The sequence below is a fragment of the Protopterus annectens genome, chromosome 11.part0 (genome assembly GCF_019279795.1).
Source record: "Protopterus annectens isolate FY-2018-M chromosome 11.part0, PAN1.0, whole genome shotgun sequence".
NCBI lineage: Eukaryota > Metazoa > Chordata > Ceratodontiformes > Protopteridae > Protopterus > Protopterus annectens.
This window is the reverse complement of record NC_056745.1, coordinates 712,443,525-712,460,862: the sequence shown is the minus strand read 5'-3', so window position 1 is coordinate 712,460,862 and position 17,338 is coordinate 712,443,525. Positions and strand designations below refer to the sequence as shown.

The following is a 17,338-nucleotide window of genomic DNA, read 5'->3' as shown; positions in this document are numbered from 1 at the left end:
GGATCTCTTAGATAGCTCATTTGTTTAGCAGCTTTTGAATTTCTATAGCTGCAAGCTCCCCCTGATTGGGTGGAACATCAAGGAGACATTTTCTTTTTTTTCTTTAGGGGAGATTGAGAAAAAGGAATGAAGTATCCTCTGGATATGATCTTGTGCACCCAAGAATCTTTTGTGATGGCTATCCAGGGATCTAGGGGCAAGAATAAGCACCCCCGACTGCCTCCAGAGAGGGACAGTTGGGTAACCTTTTAGGAGCACTAAAAGGAACTTTCTGAGAAAGAATCTCGAGATCCTTGATTCTACGGACCCCTCTGCCATGTGGGTGACATCTACCATTTTGGCTATCCCCCCCCCCCACACTGCCTCTGAGGGAAAAATCTCCACGTGATTCCTGAAAAGAACCTTGAGACTTCCAGAAGCACATCTTCTTCCCACTGTGTTGATTCCTATAAAAAGATCTCTGCGGGGTAGAAAACCGGATTCTGATTGCAGACAAGGTCTTTCTGTCCTGTTCACTGTGGGAAAGAGTCTCTTTCATGATGGGCCCAAACAAGGAAGATCTATCAAAAGGAGCATTGATGAATGAGGCTTTGAAAGATTCTTCAAAATCTCACAATCTCACCCAGGCATGTCTCCTTATGGCTATGCCTCAACTAGTCACCCTTGAGGTACTTTCAGCTCTATGTGAGATTAATCTCATGGATGCAATTGTAATGGATTGTAGGGTGGTCAGCCATGAGGAAAAAGACTTCTGTTCCTCTACAAACATGGTCCCTGGGTCAGAATTAGAGAGTTCTATCAAGTCCCTCTGTAATCTGGTAAAATGTGCCAGTTAGTTCAGTAAATGTAGGACAAATGTCGCTGATGCACACAATCACTTTCCAAACTGTCCAAAACCACAGACTCTCTGTTGGGAGGTTGTACAGAGGAGCTCTGTTCAGCCAGCTTTTTGGCAGCTGCCACAACAACCATGGCATCTACAGGAACCTCTTTAATCCAGTACTGTCTTTCAGCTGGGGCACTCAAAATTTTATCAGGGTGCTTGGAAATTGTTTCCACAAAGTTCGGTTCCTTCCATGCCCTGTGGGAGACAAAGTTTATAAGCTCATCCATGGGGGACAACCCAAGATGTCAAAGGTCCAGACCCAAAGGCTTCCAAAAACACCGACTCCTCCTGGGAAGGGGGTTGTTTAGACCAAACAACTTTCTGGTGAAGGATTTCTAGAATGTCTCCAAAAGAGACATCCTCAGGTGGAGATCTGGGGACCATTCCCTTTCATCAAAATCAGTGTCTTACATAACAGATTCCTGTGGGGAATCTAAGTGCCTCTTCTTCTTGCATGTCTTCTTTTGAGGGACCTCCTCAACAGGATACTCTTGTAAGGTATCAGAAGAGGTGGGGAGCTCCTCATTGGAAATTGTATGGAAACTCATTCAGGCTGGCTGTCCCTGAGAGGTAGGATGAGCAGACTCAGGCACAGGATCCATATGGGGATCAAGGGATGGATCTGATGATGTAAGAGTTGAGGAAACTTTTGGTGACAGAAAACCCTCTCCACCACTTCGAAGACTGAAGGACCTGGTGAGACCAAGGAAAAACTACTCGGAGTGGAGGGTCTTGAAGCAGACAATCCCGGGCCTTCCCTGAACCTCCACTCTGAAAGAGGAGTCACAGCCAAGATGTCAAGCACTGAAGTGCACAGTGGAACTGATGGCTCCAAAAACTTCAGAGTTGAGATCTTCCCCTTGGATCCAACTCTGAAGCTTCAGCTCTGAGAAAGATCCAGCTCTGAGGGGGTAGGAGTCAATCAGATCACAATGTCATCAGAGTGGAAGAAACAAGCAACTTTGGATCCAATGGCTCGGCTCTAGGGATCCTCATATCGGATGACTCTGAGATGGAAGATCGGATTGGAGAAAGAGTGACAACAGGTTGAAAAGAAGGCTTTAGGCTCTCAGATCCGATGGGAGCTGGAGATGGTAAGACTCCCATTTGGATCTTTGTCCTGGGGAACTTTTCCATCATCCTCTCCACCTCTGCTTCAGAGACACTTTGAGATGACCTAACGAATGATGAGGTGGAAGGTGGTCTTGATAATTTTTTTGGTGTCTCTTGAAAAAAATGGAGACTTGAATCTTTGTGATATCAGCTCAGAAGAGAACCTTGGAGCTTGAAGCTGAGGAGATGAGACTGACAGTGGTGTAGGATCAGAATCTTTTATTTCCATGGACTTAGCCACTTTTTCAGGTGGCTCTGAAGGAGTTGTGGCATGAGAAGAATGGGCAGGAGAGTATTTACAATGCTCCCTGGGCTCCTTAGACTTTTGAGAGGCAGTTTGAGCCCCTGACGGAGAACAAGTAAAAGAAGATGCTGAGGCTACCAGGAAAGCTTTCAAAATGAACTTACTATGCCTCTCACTAAGACCTCTAACAAAAAAAGCTGCACATATAAGACAAGAAGTGTCCAGATGTGCTGGCCTCAAACAATAAATGAACTCCCTGTAGGCAATAGAGTTGGGGATCTTATACCCACACAAAGTGCACTTTTTGAATCCAGTCGGCTTGTTGGCCATACTGGAACAACTTAGAAATAACAACAAGCAAAGTTAGCTAGGTCTAAGGACTAATGTCACACAAAAAACTAATAAGCATTAAATGAATCTGTAATATATATATATATATATATATATATATATATATATATATATATATATATATATTTTTTAGAGATGAAGAAAAATAGAAATACCAACAATGGTATATCTGAGAAGGGAGAAAAAGAAGAGAATGGGAAAAAACTACCAGCAATAATTGATAAAGAATATCAAAAGAACTGGTATAATGAGCAAAGCAGATATTAACAAGAGTTAAAAGTTAAAACTAAATATGGGAAAAGAATAAAATAAGTTTTAATTCACACTCACTAAAACCCCTAGTTCAATAGATCACAATCTCATTCGAACCTGAAGAGCGCAAGATGAGATCTAGGGTACTGCAGTAGTCAGGGGCATTGTGGGTAAGGGGAGGAGCTTGACTGTCAGATCCTAGAATCTATAAGAAAGATGGCCAAGTCACATCCGAGGGCTGGATCTGAATCCATACGTCCCATACATTGAGGAACAAATGAAAATGACAACATCAGATCTGTTTATATAATATAAAATCAATCTTTTGTAGTAGTACGCAGCAAAGCATTTCTTTCATCACACAATTAAAAAATTAAGGGTCTGACAGTGATGAAAATGATTATAAATTATTGTATAGCAAAGCTACCAAAACATAAAATGTGCTGCTCATTTTTATAACTGCTAGCCAAACAAGCAATAAAGATAGCATGCAGAAGGGACATATACACCCATGTCTAACAAAGAAAAGCAAGGTACTGTGCATGAAACTAATTTATAACTAGTAACCTGTACTTTGTCCTGTGAACAGTAGTAAGTTTAATGCTCAAATGCTCACTGTAAAGTCCTACTATAAAAAAAGTTCTAGCAGCTAAAAATGGGGTAATATAAAACACATATGTGAGTTGTTAATAGACTGCCTTTAAATAAATGTCCAAACCTGTGTATGGCAAATGTAACTTCTTAGCAAGTACCTGACATGACAGAGCATTTTCTATATTTAAAGGTTAAGTCCTGAGTTGTAAAACGGCATCCTGAAATTTTGTAATGCATCTACAATGTAAAGTGATATCAGTAATTTATTTTACTTATATGTGCTAACTAAGCTACAAATATTAACACAGTGTACATACATATATGTACTACATAACTAAGGTAAAAAGTATTTGCTCTATTTAAATATACAGTATGTGTTTCACTCAGGACCTTCATAAACAACAAATTTAGTATTTGAAAAGAAAAAGGAAAGCTATTCTGATGATTCATTATTACTCTCTTGGTTTGTACTACTTACTGGTGTGTTGAATATTAATGATGACACCACCATTTATATCTTGTAACTTTTTGTGAGTTTCTTTCTCTGAGATCTGATAACATATCAAATGACAGACTGTTGAGCTAAACAGCAATAGAGAGTTGAGGTATTTATATAATCAGTATTGAACATTATGCTTCAGTAAAAGAATATTTGTCAATATAAACATAAATATGGTCAAACAGTATGAGTGCATATAAAAAATGAAAAAGGACTCTGATTTAGTCTACATTCTAGATGTCATTTGGTTTGTTAACGAAGTCTTAGTGTATGAATTCTGATTTTGTAATATGCCACTAATAAAAATGCATATACATTATTTATATATCACTGGCCAGGAGTGGGTGTCACAGTGGTGTAGTGGTTAGTGTTGTTGCCTCACAGCAAGAGGTTCTCCATTTTGATTCTTGGCTGGAGTGTCTTCTGTGTGGAGTCTGCATGCCTTACCTTGATTCACGTGGGTTTTCTCCAGGTGCTCCATTTTTCTTCCACATTCCAAAGACATGCAGTAGGTAGACTGGACCCTCTAAATTGGCCCTAGTTGTGCGTGTGGTGCACCATCTGAGGAAGGTTGGGCCTTGGGCTAGCAACCTGAGCCTGTAAAACCTGTAACTGCTACAGAAACGAGTGCTGAAAGGTGCTCGTTACCTGATGTACCACATAGTGAATAAATGGGAAACAGAGAGGCCAGGAGTACTTGGGGCCAACAGTAAATAAATGCAGTCTTGAATGCCAAATGGATAAAATCTGATATTGAAATTGTATATATCCATAGTATGCTCGTATCATAAGACAGTCAATGTTTTCCTGTTATGACAGTCTTGTGCATTACTTGTTCAAAACTGATATTAAGCACTGATAGTACTTGACATTATGCACCTCATGTGCCAAATGTTCATGTGTCTGGTTAAATACCATTAATTAAACATGCAGTAAAATTGAAAATACTTCACAGTAATATGATTTAATGTAAAGATGCTCCTATACTGACTTGTATATTGAATGCCAAGAAAAAATTGTTACTGATTGTCACTAAAAGTAAGCTAAAATTCCACATTTGAGTATATCTTGAATCTGCAAGAGACTGACATTGTGTGTTATGATCAAAGGGAGGTTGATTACAATCCAAAGAACAAAAGATAATTTAATATCAAACACTGATATCCCCTAAAGTCAAAATTTCCTAATGTTATTTTGAAAATGCATTGCCTTTCCATGCATATTAATCAGACTTTGAAGTATGTGCCAAAAAATGAATACTAGAGACAATTCAGCTGTAAACAATGATTTGAGAAAATAGCACTGCATCATAGGCATGTTTCTATTTCCTGGCTGACAGTCTCTCTATTCAGAATTTGTTACTGCAAATATTATTATTTTCTGGATTTACAAGTGTGCTTTGTTAGTAAAGCAGGATTTTTTCAGTAAAAAATATTAAAAAGAAATTAGTCTACTCAGCAAACTGTTATGTGCAAGTAAATAAAAAGATTAATGTGCACTGTTTAAATCAGAGCTGAAAGTCTGAAATCACACAACTGTAAATTAATCGCCCAACATTATTAATGACACATTCATCATAGTCATGTTTAAATGTTTCCCAAGTATAACAACAAACAGTCATCAGCTATAGATAATCTAAAAAGGATGTGTTATAGTCTTTGTGACATTTTCTGAAAAAAAATATACTCCAACATTTCAAGTTCTTACTTTGTAGTAGTGGCTGTTTTTGCTTCTGAGGAGATATGACTAGTTCTATATTTAATCTGCTTTGACTTGCTCAGATATGGACAGATCAATATCCAGGGGGACAAAAAAAAAACTTTCATTAAGAAAGGGCAATAGTGTCATTATATGCTTATACTGCACTGATAATGTCCTAGAAATATTCAGTTAAAGGGGGTGGAGTAACAACCTGAGACTTACTCAGGACAAAGTACAGTTGTGTACCTACCATAAATGTAGATGTTCGGGTGTATTCACTGTTGCAGTCATTACACTTGGGTTATCCTGCTGGCAGGCTACCCGCAGTCGGCCTGAATTCCAAAGTCATGGTCCGGCGTCGGTTGCTGTCGCCTCTTCCCTGACGTCAGTGCGCCAGGGGTATATAAGATGCAGCCGACGCCATTTTCTTCAGTTTTTCTTGCCCCAGATGTCAGGTGCCCCCAAAAGGGTAGGCTAAAAAACATTGCTTATAAAAAGCATGCACTAAAATAAACATTACCTTCATCTACAAGCAAATCCACTACATAGGTTGTACAGAATAGAGAAGTACAGATAAGTCCCAGCAAGGAAAGGAGGATGATGGGTGGGTAACCAGGACTGCAACAGTGAATACACTTGAACATCTACATTTATGGTAGGTACACAACTGTACTATGTTCATCGTGTTTCACTGTTGCAGTCATTACACTTGGGTTGAATCCCAAAGCTGAGGTTGGGTGGCTGGGTCTAAACAGAATTAGGAGTGGCTATGAGGCCCTGCAGAACTGCAGTGGCAAAGCCTGCTCTGAATTTAGAGTAAAGAGGTAAGTGGTAGTGCTTTTTAAAAGTGTGCACTGAAGTCCAAGTAGCAGTCTCCAAAATATCCTTGGTTGGTACTCCTCTGAGGAAGGCTGCTGAGGTGGCTTAATGCCCTTAGGCACTGATTTGCCATGTTGTGAATAGCAGAAACTAATGCAGTGTCCTATCCATTTTGAAATAGTCTGCTTTGAGATAGCCTTTCCTTGTGATCCCGCAGCATATGCCACTAAAACTTGCTCAGTCTTTCTGAAAGCTTTAGTTTTGTCCAAGTAGAAGCGTAGCTGTCTGTGTATGTCCAAAGAATGCAGAACTCTCCCCTTTATTCTGGGGATTTGGATAAAATGTAGGCAAATGAATGGTTTGATTGAGAGCCACACTGGATACTACCTTAGGCATAAATGTTGGGTTTGTCCTTAGAGAAACCCTGTCCGGATGGGAAATGATAAAAGGTTCCACAGCCATTAACGCCTGTAACTCTGAGACTCTTCTTGCTGAAGTCATTGCTAGGAGCAGAGCTGTTTTCCATGATAAGAATTTTATTTCGGCTGTATTGGCTGGCTCAAAAGGAGACAGTGCGAGCTTTTCCAAGACAAAGTTGAGGTCCCATGCAGGTATTGGTGCTCTTCTTGAGGGTCTTATGTTTTTGGCGCCTTTGAGGTACTGCCTTAGTAATGGATGTGAAAAAATAGGTGGTTCCGTATTGTAATGAGCTGAAATGGCAGAGGCATGGATCTTAATCGATGAAAAGGATAGGCCTTTGTCCAACATCTCAGGTATTGTAAAATCTGAGGAATATTTGGTACAAGCATGTCAATTCCTTGTGCCTGGTTCCAAGCACAGAATCTCTTCCATTTTTCTGCATATGATTTTCTGGTGCTGGGCCTCCTGGCCTCCAGAATAACATCCATAACTGCTTTGGAGAGAGGTGTGTCCTGAATGGTTACATTATCTGCCATGCAGCCAGATTTAGGGTTCTGAGTTGGCTGTGCAGTATCTGATTGCTTTGTTGGGTCAGTAAATGAGGAATTCGAGGTAATGTCCAGGCAGTGGAGGAAAGGTATATACTGTAAGGTTTTTACAGCTGAATGATAGAGCATCCACTTTCCATGCTAGCTTGTGATAAGTCCTTGTACAAAATCTCTGTAGTTGGCAGTTGTGAGGGGAGGCAAACAGATCTATGTCTGAGCATCCCCATTTCCTTGTTATTATGCTGAAGATTTGTGGATCTAGTTTCCACTCGTGAGGATCCATGAGGTTTCTGCTTAGTTTGTCTGCCAGAGTATTTGTCTTTCCTGGCAGGAATTGTGCTTGCAGGTGTACTTAAGTCAATGCTGTGTTCCACAAAATCATGGCTTGTCTGCAGAGGGGGTAGGAATGCGTGCCTCCCTGCTTGTTTATGTACCACATGACTGTAGTATTGTCCGTCTTTATCAGCAGTTGTCCTGGATGAAGTAGATCCTTGAAAGCTGTCAGGGCATTCTGGACAGCCAGCATTTCTTTTAGATTGATATGAAGATGCATTTGGTTTGAGGGCCATGTGCCCTGAATACATTTTCCTGCCATGTGGGCCCCCCAGGCATAATCTGATGCATCTGTTGTTATTGTCTGCCTGGCAGTGGGTAAAGTGAAAGGCTGTCCCTTGTTGTGGTGAAAGGTCTGTGCCCACCATCGAAACTCCTGTTGCAGGCAGGGAATGAGGGTAATAAGTTTTTCCAGGCTGTGGCAATGCTGAGTCCAAACACTGTTTAGATACCATTGAAGTTTCTTCATATGTAGTCTTGCATATGGAATTAACCTAATGCAGGATGCCATGAAGCCCAAAGCCTAAAGAATTTTTCTTGCAGATAACTGGGTTCTTGTTGCCAACATTTCGAAGTAAGAAGTCAGTTGCCTTTTTTTGTCTGGTGTGATAGGCCATCTGGGCAGCTGTATTTAAGCTTGCACCCAGGAATATTATCTCTTGAGAGGGCACTAGTTTTGATTTCTTTTTGTTTACTGTGTACCCTAGGCAAATTATCAATCATTTTACAAACGCCAGATGCTTTAGTAGAATGTCCTTGTTCTCTGCTTGAATAAGGCAGTCATCCAAGTAGGGATATATTTGAATTCCTCTTTGTCTGCAAAAAGCAATTACTGGTGCCAGGCATTTTGTGAAGACCCGGGGCGCAGTAGATAAGCCAAAGGGCAGTGCAGAGAATTGGTAGTGCACTGAGCCAGCTATGAATCTCAGAAATCTTCTGCACGATTGTCTGATTGGAACGTGCAGGTATGCCTCTTTTAAGTCCAAGGTTACAAGCCAAGCCTTCTTGCCTAGCATGGGCAGAAGCTGCTGCAGAGTCAACATTTTGAACTTTGGAACATCCAGAAAAGTGTTTAGAATAGACAGGCCCAGTATTGGTCTCCAGGCTTTGTCCTTTCTGGGTACCAAGAAAAGACGTGAGTAAAATCCTTGTCCCTGCTCCTGTAGTGGTACTTGCTGAATGGCCCTCATGTGCATGAGGGATGAAACCTGCTTTTGTGCCTCTGCCCATTGATTGTGTGGCAGGTCTGGCATGCCTTTTGCCTTTGGCAGGGTGTGAAAGTGGAACCTGTAACCCTGAGACACTATATTCAAGACCCATTTATCCTGGGTGATCATGTGCCAGTTTTGTGAAAAAAGTGCTAGTTTTCCCCCTAAGGGAGCGTCCAAAAGATAAGTGCTTGGTACTGGTAGAGGAAAGTCATTGGGACTGTTTCCTATAAGGTTGAGATTTGTCTTCTCAGCTTTTGGAGGTAGAAGCACCTCATTGTTTAGGCCTGTATAAGCCTTGGGGCTGGGATCTGCCTCTAGGGCACCTGTATCTGCCTCTTTGCGGCCTGACACTGGAAAGGACCAATTTTTTGAAGGCCAGTTCCTGCTAAATCTGGGTGGCTGTACCTGTAAGAAATCTTTAACTGTCTGCATAGATTTCGCTTTATCCTCCATTTTCTTCAACACCTCTTCTGCCTTAACACCAAACAAAGTATCATGCTGTAATGGAGCATCTAATAATTTTGCTTTAACATGATCAGGCAGATACTGTTCCTTTAACCAAGCATGCCTTCTAATCACAGAACCTGTTACAGCGGCCCTACAAGAGGCCTCCAAAGAATCAAAACCACATTGCAAAGTATGGTTTCCCACTGTTCAGCTGCATGCAATAAATCCTGCATTTCCTTGTTTTCAGCACATTCAGTATTTGTCAACTTTTTCTGTTTTAACAGTGACATTAAGTATTGCTGACATTTAAGCAATTTAAAGCCCTTACAGCCAAGGTAGCAGAAGTGTAAACTTTTTCCCCCCATTTGTCCAGTGCTCTAGAATCCCTATCAGAGGGAACAGGGTTTTTTGCAGTTGAAGCCTTGACCCCTTTGGGACCCTGAGATATAGTTTCTGGGTCAGCAGCAGGGTTTTTATATAGAAATTTATGAGAGTCTGGAACCCTGTAGTACCTGTCTGGCTTAACGGGTGCAGGGGGTATAGAGTCTGGAGATAGGCCGGACTCTGAGAAAACATCATCTACAATGTCCAGAACAGGAGGAATAGCAAAGGGCCTGTGCTGAGGAAGTAAAAGAAAATCTCTGAGCCTTTTCTTGGATTCTGAATAATCCTGGCTCTCCCAATGAAAGTGCTCCCCCACAGTATGCAGGGTTTCCCCAAAAGAGTAATCCTCAGGAGGAGAAGCTGAAGGAATAGATTCTTCAGCATCAGAATCCTCATCTGGAGGAAGAGAGTATTCCTGATCAGAGGAGGAATCAGAGGAAATGGAAACCTGATCTGAAGATTCATATTCTGTCTCTTGCCTAGGCCTCTTATCAGGAGGGGGATGGGAATCCCTGATCAAAGTAATAAGGTCTTCGGCCATTTTGAGCATCTGTTTTTTAGGCATGGAAGTCTGTCCTGGAGAATGCTGTACTTGTTTCTTTGTCTTTAGAGCTGCTTTAGTCTTTTGCTTTGAAGCTGAAGATGGCTTTACATATAACTGTGTCGGTCTGAAAACACCTTCAGAAGCCGATGCCTGCACAGCGGCTCCGGACCCATCTGTGGGAATAGTTTCAGAGGATTCAATACCTTGAGTTTCCAGAGGCCCAGTTGGCTCCACGTAGGAGTCGGAAGCGGCCTGTGGCTCTGAGGTAGTGGGTGTCAGGGGCTGCGAAAGCGCCTCACTGAGAACCGGCGAACCGACGACTAACTTAGAGGAAGTCTCATCATCGGTTTTGGACCTCGGATGCTTGCCCTTGTCTTTATCCTTGTGTTTTTTATAGACTCCGGTCGTCGGCTGTTCTGCCGGCATTGTATAATTGAATCTGCGGCCAAAGTAATGAAAGGAAAAATCGTACCGACGCTTAATAGTGCGTTGGTTAAATCTAGCACAAAACTGACAACAAGCAACGTCGTGGTCAGGGCCTAGGCAAGGAATACAGTAAGAGTGAAAATCCTTATGAGGTATTTGCTTCCCACAAGAAATACAATTGTTTACTTTTTCTGACATCGGTCTGGAGCAATAAAAAAGTTTCCCCAATGGGGCACTTAGCTTTAATGAAGACTTCGGATCTGAAATTCGAATTCAAAAATCTCAGGAGTCGGCCGACCGGCACTTGCAAACTGCTTTTGCTTCGGGCACCGCGTGGCAAGAAAGACTGAAGAAAATGGCGTCGGCTGCATCTTATATACCCCTGGCGCACTGACGTCAGGGAAGAGGCGACAGCAACCGACGCCGGACCAGGACTTTGGAATTCAGGCCGACTGTGGGTAGCCTGCCGGCAGGATAACCCAAGTGTAATGACTGCAACAGTGAAACATGATGAACATCAATAAAATGGTACACTGGAAACTGGTATGAAGTATCTGGTCATTGTGAGACATCCACCTGTACTGAAGAATCTCATCATAAAAAGGGTTTTCTACTAGATAGGAAGAGTGTCTTCAACAATTCTACATTACCGCGATCAAGCAAACATGCTTTTTAGGGGGCAGGCTGGCTTCCTGACTTATCTGAAACAATGCAGAAAAGGGAAATTAAATTTTCTGTCTGGCTAACTGCATGACATTTTTGGTATAAAAAGTAGCTGCTTACTTACCTAAATGCCTAGATTTCATAGCACAAATAATGTTCCCCGGGCATTGATGCCAATAACAGATAAGAAACATTAAGCAGGAAGAGAGGGAGAACTCTACTTAACCAGCACAGATGCACCAACTAGCCTTTAAGGACGGCTTATAAATTTTAGTATCAGAGAAAAGTCTGGAATGGAACTACTGCTTGTTTGTATTTTCCAAAGGATTTGAGCAATGAATATATACAGAACCTACAACTGGGGCTACAATAAGAAATGTAAGACCATCTACCAATATCTATAGGATAAACAAAACCTTAGCCAATGTCAGTCCCATCAGCAAAAACTGATACCAGGGATAGTATCTGTAGCTGTAGATGGAAAGGCAAAGCTTACTTTTGGAACATCTGTTGGAGCAAGGCACATGAAGAAAATGATGGGTGCTGCTTCAGTCCTGAAGACAAAATAAATATATATATAATAAAAATAAAATAAAAGGAATCAGAAAAACTGGTACCGCTTGGTCCCTGAATCTGACATGTGAATTCATGGGCATCAGTACAAGTAAACAGTTGAAAAGCTATAGCCTTACCAAAAGAATTAAGCCAAGAGGGTAACCGATGTCATCTATACAGCAGCTCTTTAGCATTTTTAAACTCACTGGGGTAGGGACACAGGTACTGTTCCAGCATATGGATAACACATCTTCACAAGTAATTGTCTTCTCAGATTTTTGTGGAATAGTATTTTGTCAGCTTTGAACGTTAAGTCTTGGACACAACTAGTTTCTTCCTTGACAGAAAATAAGATTGAATTTTGTTCCTTAGTCGTGTTTTAGACTAGAAGTGGATCAAACATTTGAGAAAAGGCTCTAAAATGTACTCCAAAGTATCTATAACCCCTATGGCTTAATTCCCAAACCCCTGAGCATAAGTCATTATTTATTCCACCATTACATCACAGTCTTGCCCAATTAGAGTGCACTAAAAGGATGACCCTTCCCTCCGAGAACATAAGACAATGTGAAACAACAGAAAAAAAGTTATTCAATAGTGTGGGGAATCCAGGATTGGGAGGGGAGTTAGGACATGTGAGATGTGAGAGCATACCATGGAGTCCAAGGAACTGGTAAGGGTGGGGGTGGGGGGCAGTGGAGAGACAGACAGAGAGAGAGAGATTTCATATTTGTGCATGTGTTTCTGTAAGGCAGCCTGATATGTGCAGTATAAGTTTGAAGTATGACAGTCTGGACACATTCATTCTAATACATGACCTTTATACAGCTTACCTGCTGAGACACAATACTTTCTTTGCTTTGTTTATGGTTGTTTCACATATGAAAATGATGATATTTTTCATATTTACTGTTAATATCTCTGCAAGGCAGCATGGTGATACTGTTAGCAATACATCACACTGAAGTTGGCATCAGTCTGAACAAACCTGGTCAAATTTATGCTGTCTATCTAGCACATTTGCAGCGATATAATGGTAGTTTATGTTTCATATATGAAAACTATGTTGTTAATCATAGTTATGTCAATGTCTCTGCAAGGCAGTAGGGAAGCATGATGGGTGAGGTATCATTCTGAAGTTGGCATAAATCCATACAACTTGAGCTCAACACATAACCACTAAGAAATACACTTGCAAAGATATACATGTGGATTCATGAAAAAGCCTATCGTGAGTTGTATGGCTCATGATAGAAAGCCAATGCTCCCATGGTGAGTTAATTTGAGATTTACAGACATGTTAGCCATGATGAGGTAAGACTTCATTATTAACTAATTTGCATGTCTCTGAATCAAAGTTACTACCACAACATGCAGATCTTTGCTGATCTGCATGTCGTGAAATGATCTGCATGTTGTGATAGTAAACTGCTGCTTGTGCAGGCACTGGCATTCCCCCTACAGTCATTCTCCCACAGACATAAGTATACTTTTAAACACTAAGACACAAAGACAGACACATACACACACACACACACACAAAACCTGTCCCCCTGACCTGTCTATCCTCCCTTAAGTGATTCTGTGTCATGGAGGAACTTTAGTTATATGTTTCCCTGGTGGCTAGTGTTTCTCCCACCCCAGTCCCCATACTGGTGCCGGATCCATTGCTATTATAGCACTTTAATTGTTTGGATCCATAGTGCCTAGTGATTCCCTCATCTCTCACATGCCATACCAATGCTGGTGCCATTATGGCATTTTATTTATATGTGTGTTGGCTAGTGCCTCCCCCCACCTTCCAATCTACATAATAATGTCTATGCAGTGAGGCACTTTAGTTATATGTATCCCTGAAGGCTAGTGTTTCCCCCCACCCTCCGATCCTCATACTGATGCATTATCCCTGGTATCCAGTGACTCTCCCCACCCCTAGTATCCTTACTACAGTTATCCTAGGTATTTGAACAAAGCCTATTGGTCTTTTAGGAGCTCAGGGGCGAAAGTGACCACTTGGTTCACTGCAATGCTGATGCCTGTGCATTATTCCTACAGGGTAGGCCAGCATTCCTGGGCTCCTCCAGAGTGACTGAGGTTGGATCTGTCAATAAAAAGGAGACTTAACTTTCAGAGAGTAACAGTTCACTATTGTAGTCTGGCTTTCCACTTATGATGCCACTGACAACAGTTCAGAAATAGACTCTAGCAAATGGAAGGCTTGCTATAAACTGAATGCTAAAAGTGTCCAACAGCTACTTTCTGTCAGTGTGAGAGGAGTTTGGGGTGAATAATATTTGCATAATGACTAATGCAGGTAGAATCTTAGCAGGAGGTATCCACTACCTATCAGTAACTCATCCACTTCAGAGATAGATACAAGCATCACTACACAGCTAGTCTGCAATTAAATGAATAAAGCTGATGTACCCAAAGAATGACAGAACTATGTACATATTTTTTTTTGTGGGGGTGGCTCCATTCCCTGATATGTTGTCTCAACAATACAAACCTTTCAGCCTGGAAAAAAAAGTTATATTTAACTGCGACTTCAGCACAACATAAATTTGGAACTCCCTGGTCAGCCACAGTAAGAAGCTGAGATCCCTTATAAAATCCTCCAAAGCTAGTTATGAAAACAAAATCGACACTGATTCTAAAGACAACCACAAAGCATTCTATAGCTATATCAAGAATTTCAATGGCAACACTCAGATCTGCTCTGAGTTACAGCACAATGGCACTAAATATACAGAACCAACTGACATTGCCAACATCCTGGCAGATAGGTTTAGTGCTAACTTTACCCCCCCCCTCACCCCCTAAAGGGCCCATCTCTGTAGCGGAAGAATGTAAAGTTCCTGTAATCACTGCTGCATAGGTAAAAACCACACTCTCCAAAGCCAAGAACACAGCATCCATGGGACCTGACAACACCTCAGGCTGCGTTCTACACGAACTACAGAACGAACTGGCAACCCAGCTAAGTACCATGTTCAATCATAGCCTCACCTCAGGCTTTGTGCCCACTGAATGGCTCACAGCGACGGTTATCCCACTCCACAAAGAGGGAGCCACCACGGACCCAAGGACCTACTACCCCATTAGCCTGATGAGCCTGGTCTGCAAGGCCATGGAACGTATCTTCATGGAACTTATAAATAAAGACATTGGTAATCTCTAAACTCTGGACCCCACCCAGTTCGGGTTTGTAAAAGGCAGATCATTCCTCCTAATCCTGACAGACTTCTTTGAAGCAGTCACCAAAGCCGTAGACGAGGGTAAGGTGGTTCACACAGCCTATCTAGTTCTTGCCAAGGCTTTTGACACCATCTCCCACTCTGGAATTATAGATAAACTCACTAAACTAGGTATAAATACCTATGTCACAAGATGGGTTGCTAACTGGCTCACTGACAGAACCCACACTGTGAAAGTAGCAGACTCCAAATCCGACTTCAGACCAGTGACAAGTGGAGTACCACAGGGTTCAGTCCTGGGTCCTCTCCTGTTTGGTATTTACTTTTCTGAAGTATAGGCTAAGAAGGTCTTTGACTAACGGAGTTCACAGATGACTGCAAACTAGGACCCATAATCGAAACTCCTAACGATGTGGACATCCTACAAAAGGGCCTCACTGAGACAGACGCCTGGTGTCAAAGCCATGGCCTCAAGCTCAATGCCAAAAAGTGTATTGTCATCCCCTTTGGTAAAAACTCTGTTACCCATAAACTACCACATCGGCGGTAGTCTACTTAACACTGGAAGTGTGATAAGAGACTTTGGGACACAGGTGGAATGTAGTCTCTCCTTTGATAATCACATTGCCACAATTGTCAGGAAATCCTTCTACGTGGCACACCTCATCACAAAAGGTTTCTCATCCAGGAAAAAAGAGGTCATTGTTCCTCTCTACTCATCACTCATTAGACCCATTATAGAGTACAACGCCCCTTTTGGTATGTACCTCACAAGACATCTACAACAACTGGAAAGGCCGCAGAAATACCTCACAAAGAGGATTACTGGCCTCAAACAGATGCCCTACGCAGACCATCTCAAAAAACTCCAGCTTTACTCCGTTGCATATCTCCTAATCAGAGGTGATCTCTGCCTAACATACAAAGCTATGTCAAACCCAGAGCTATGGACATGCTCCACTTAAAGAAATCCCAATCCCTCCAAGCTACACACTGTAGGGAGCTAAACCTTGTCACCACAATAAACAGAACATGCTGGAAGGATAGATTTCTGTCCCAGAGACTTCCCATACTCTGGAACAAACTACCTATCTATATCAAACAAAACTCCTCATTATCACTCTTCAAGAAAAATCTTGATGATTAGATGGGAAATAGGAAATTCACCCCAGGGATCACTTCTGTGGCTCTGTTCGACGGGGGCACAGGAAAATAATTTTCTTGGGTGGGGAAAGCCAGGGTACCTTTTTGGCTAGGCTTATATAGGCCCTAGGGCCAATAGCCTAGTACCTACCTATGAACCTATGAGATCCAACAAAAAATAACAACATAAAAGTTAATGTAAATAAAGTTTAATTAAAGGAAGTGTTTCACTTTTTTTACAATGTCTTAAACACATATCTGATGTTTTTGAGACTCTCCTGTCAGGAATGCAAATATTTAATTCTACACCCACTTAATGCTTAATTTTCAACAAATACATCATATACATTTTTGATACTCTCTTACTTCATATCAAGCTTATGTTCCTGACATTTACAAGTTTTGAATTATATCTTGGAATGAAGCAGCCGTTTACTTGTTACTGACTGCATGGATGCAGATGCACAGCCATTCTATTCTAAAATTCTGAAATTTCTTCGCAATGTTGAGAAACAGTTAAAAACTTCCTCACCTTGAGCAATTAATAAAAGTCACAATTTCTCTCAAAAAAGAGACCGGCAGCATGCATAAAGGAGGGTGTGGTGGAGCATTTTTAAAAAGTATTTGCAGTAATTAATTACTATAACAAGGCATTTTTCAGTTGTGGACTGCTGATCCACCTCATACAAACTCTATAATATACTCAGGATAGATCTGGTGTTTTTCAAACACAACAAAAATTGATGGGTCTGGGTGTTTGTTCACACAGCTGTCATAGAACTGGTTATCACCCATTGTTGGTGGACGCGTATACTCCGGTTTTCCTACTGTAAACTTGCCAACCAATACTCGAGCAACAAACAAGACTCTTAAGCCCGATTCAGATGAGGAATAGCGATTGGCAAAATATGCATCCTTTGCAAAATAACTTCCTATAAAAAAGCAAAAAAATAACTCAGGGTTGTGAAGACTATCATGTAAGTTGTGTGCAGTACATACTTTACTTCT

General features: G+C 41.4%; 1 protein-coding gene across 1 annotated transcript in view; it reads right to left on the bottom strand.

The window, feature by feature from the left end:
• Positions 1–16,523: 16,523 nt before the first annotated feature.
• LOC122815569 (protein mono-ADP-ribosyltransferase PARP12-like) overlaps positions 16,524–17,338 on the bottom strand; it is a 1,409,919-nt gene continuing 1,409,104 nt past the window's right edge. Inside the window, exon 12 of the mRNA XM_044088175.1 lies at positions 16,524–17,262. Within this exon, the coding sequence (XP_043944110.1) occupies positions 17,012–17,262 (251 nt within the window). The 3' untranslated portion in view covers positions 16,524–17,011. The remainder of the gene's footprint in view (positions 17,263–17,338) is intronic.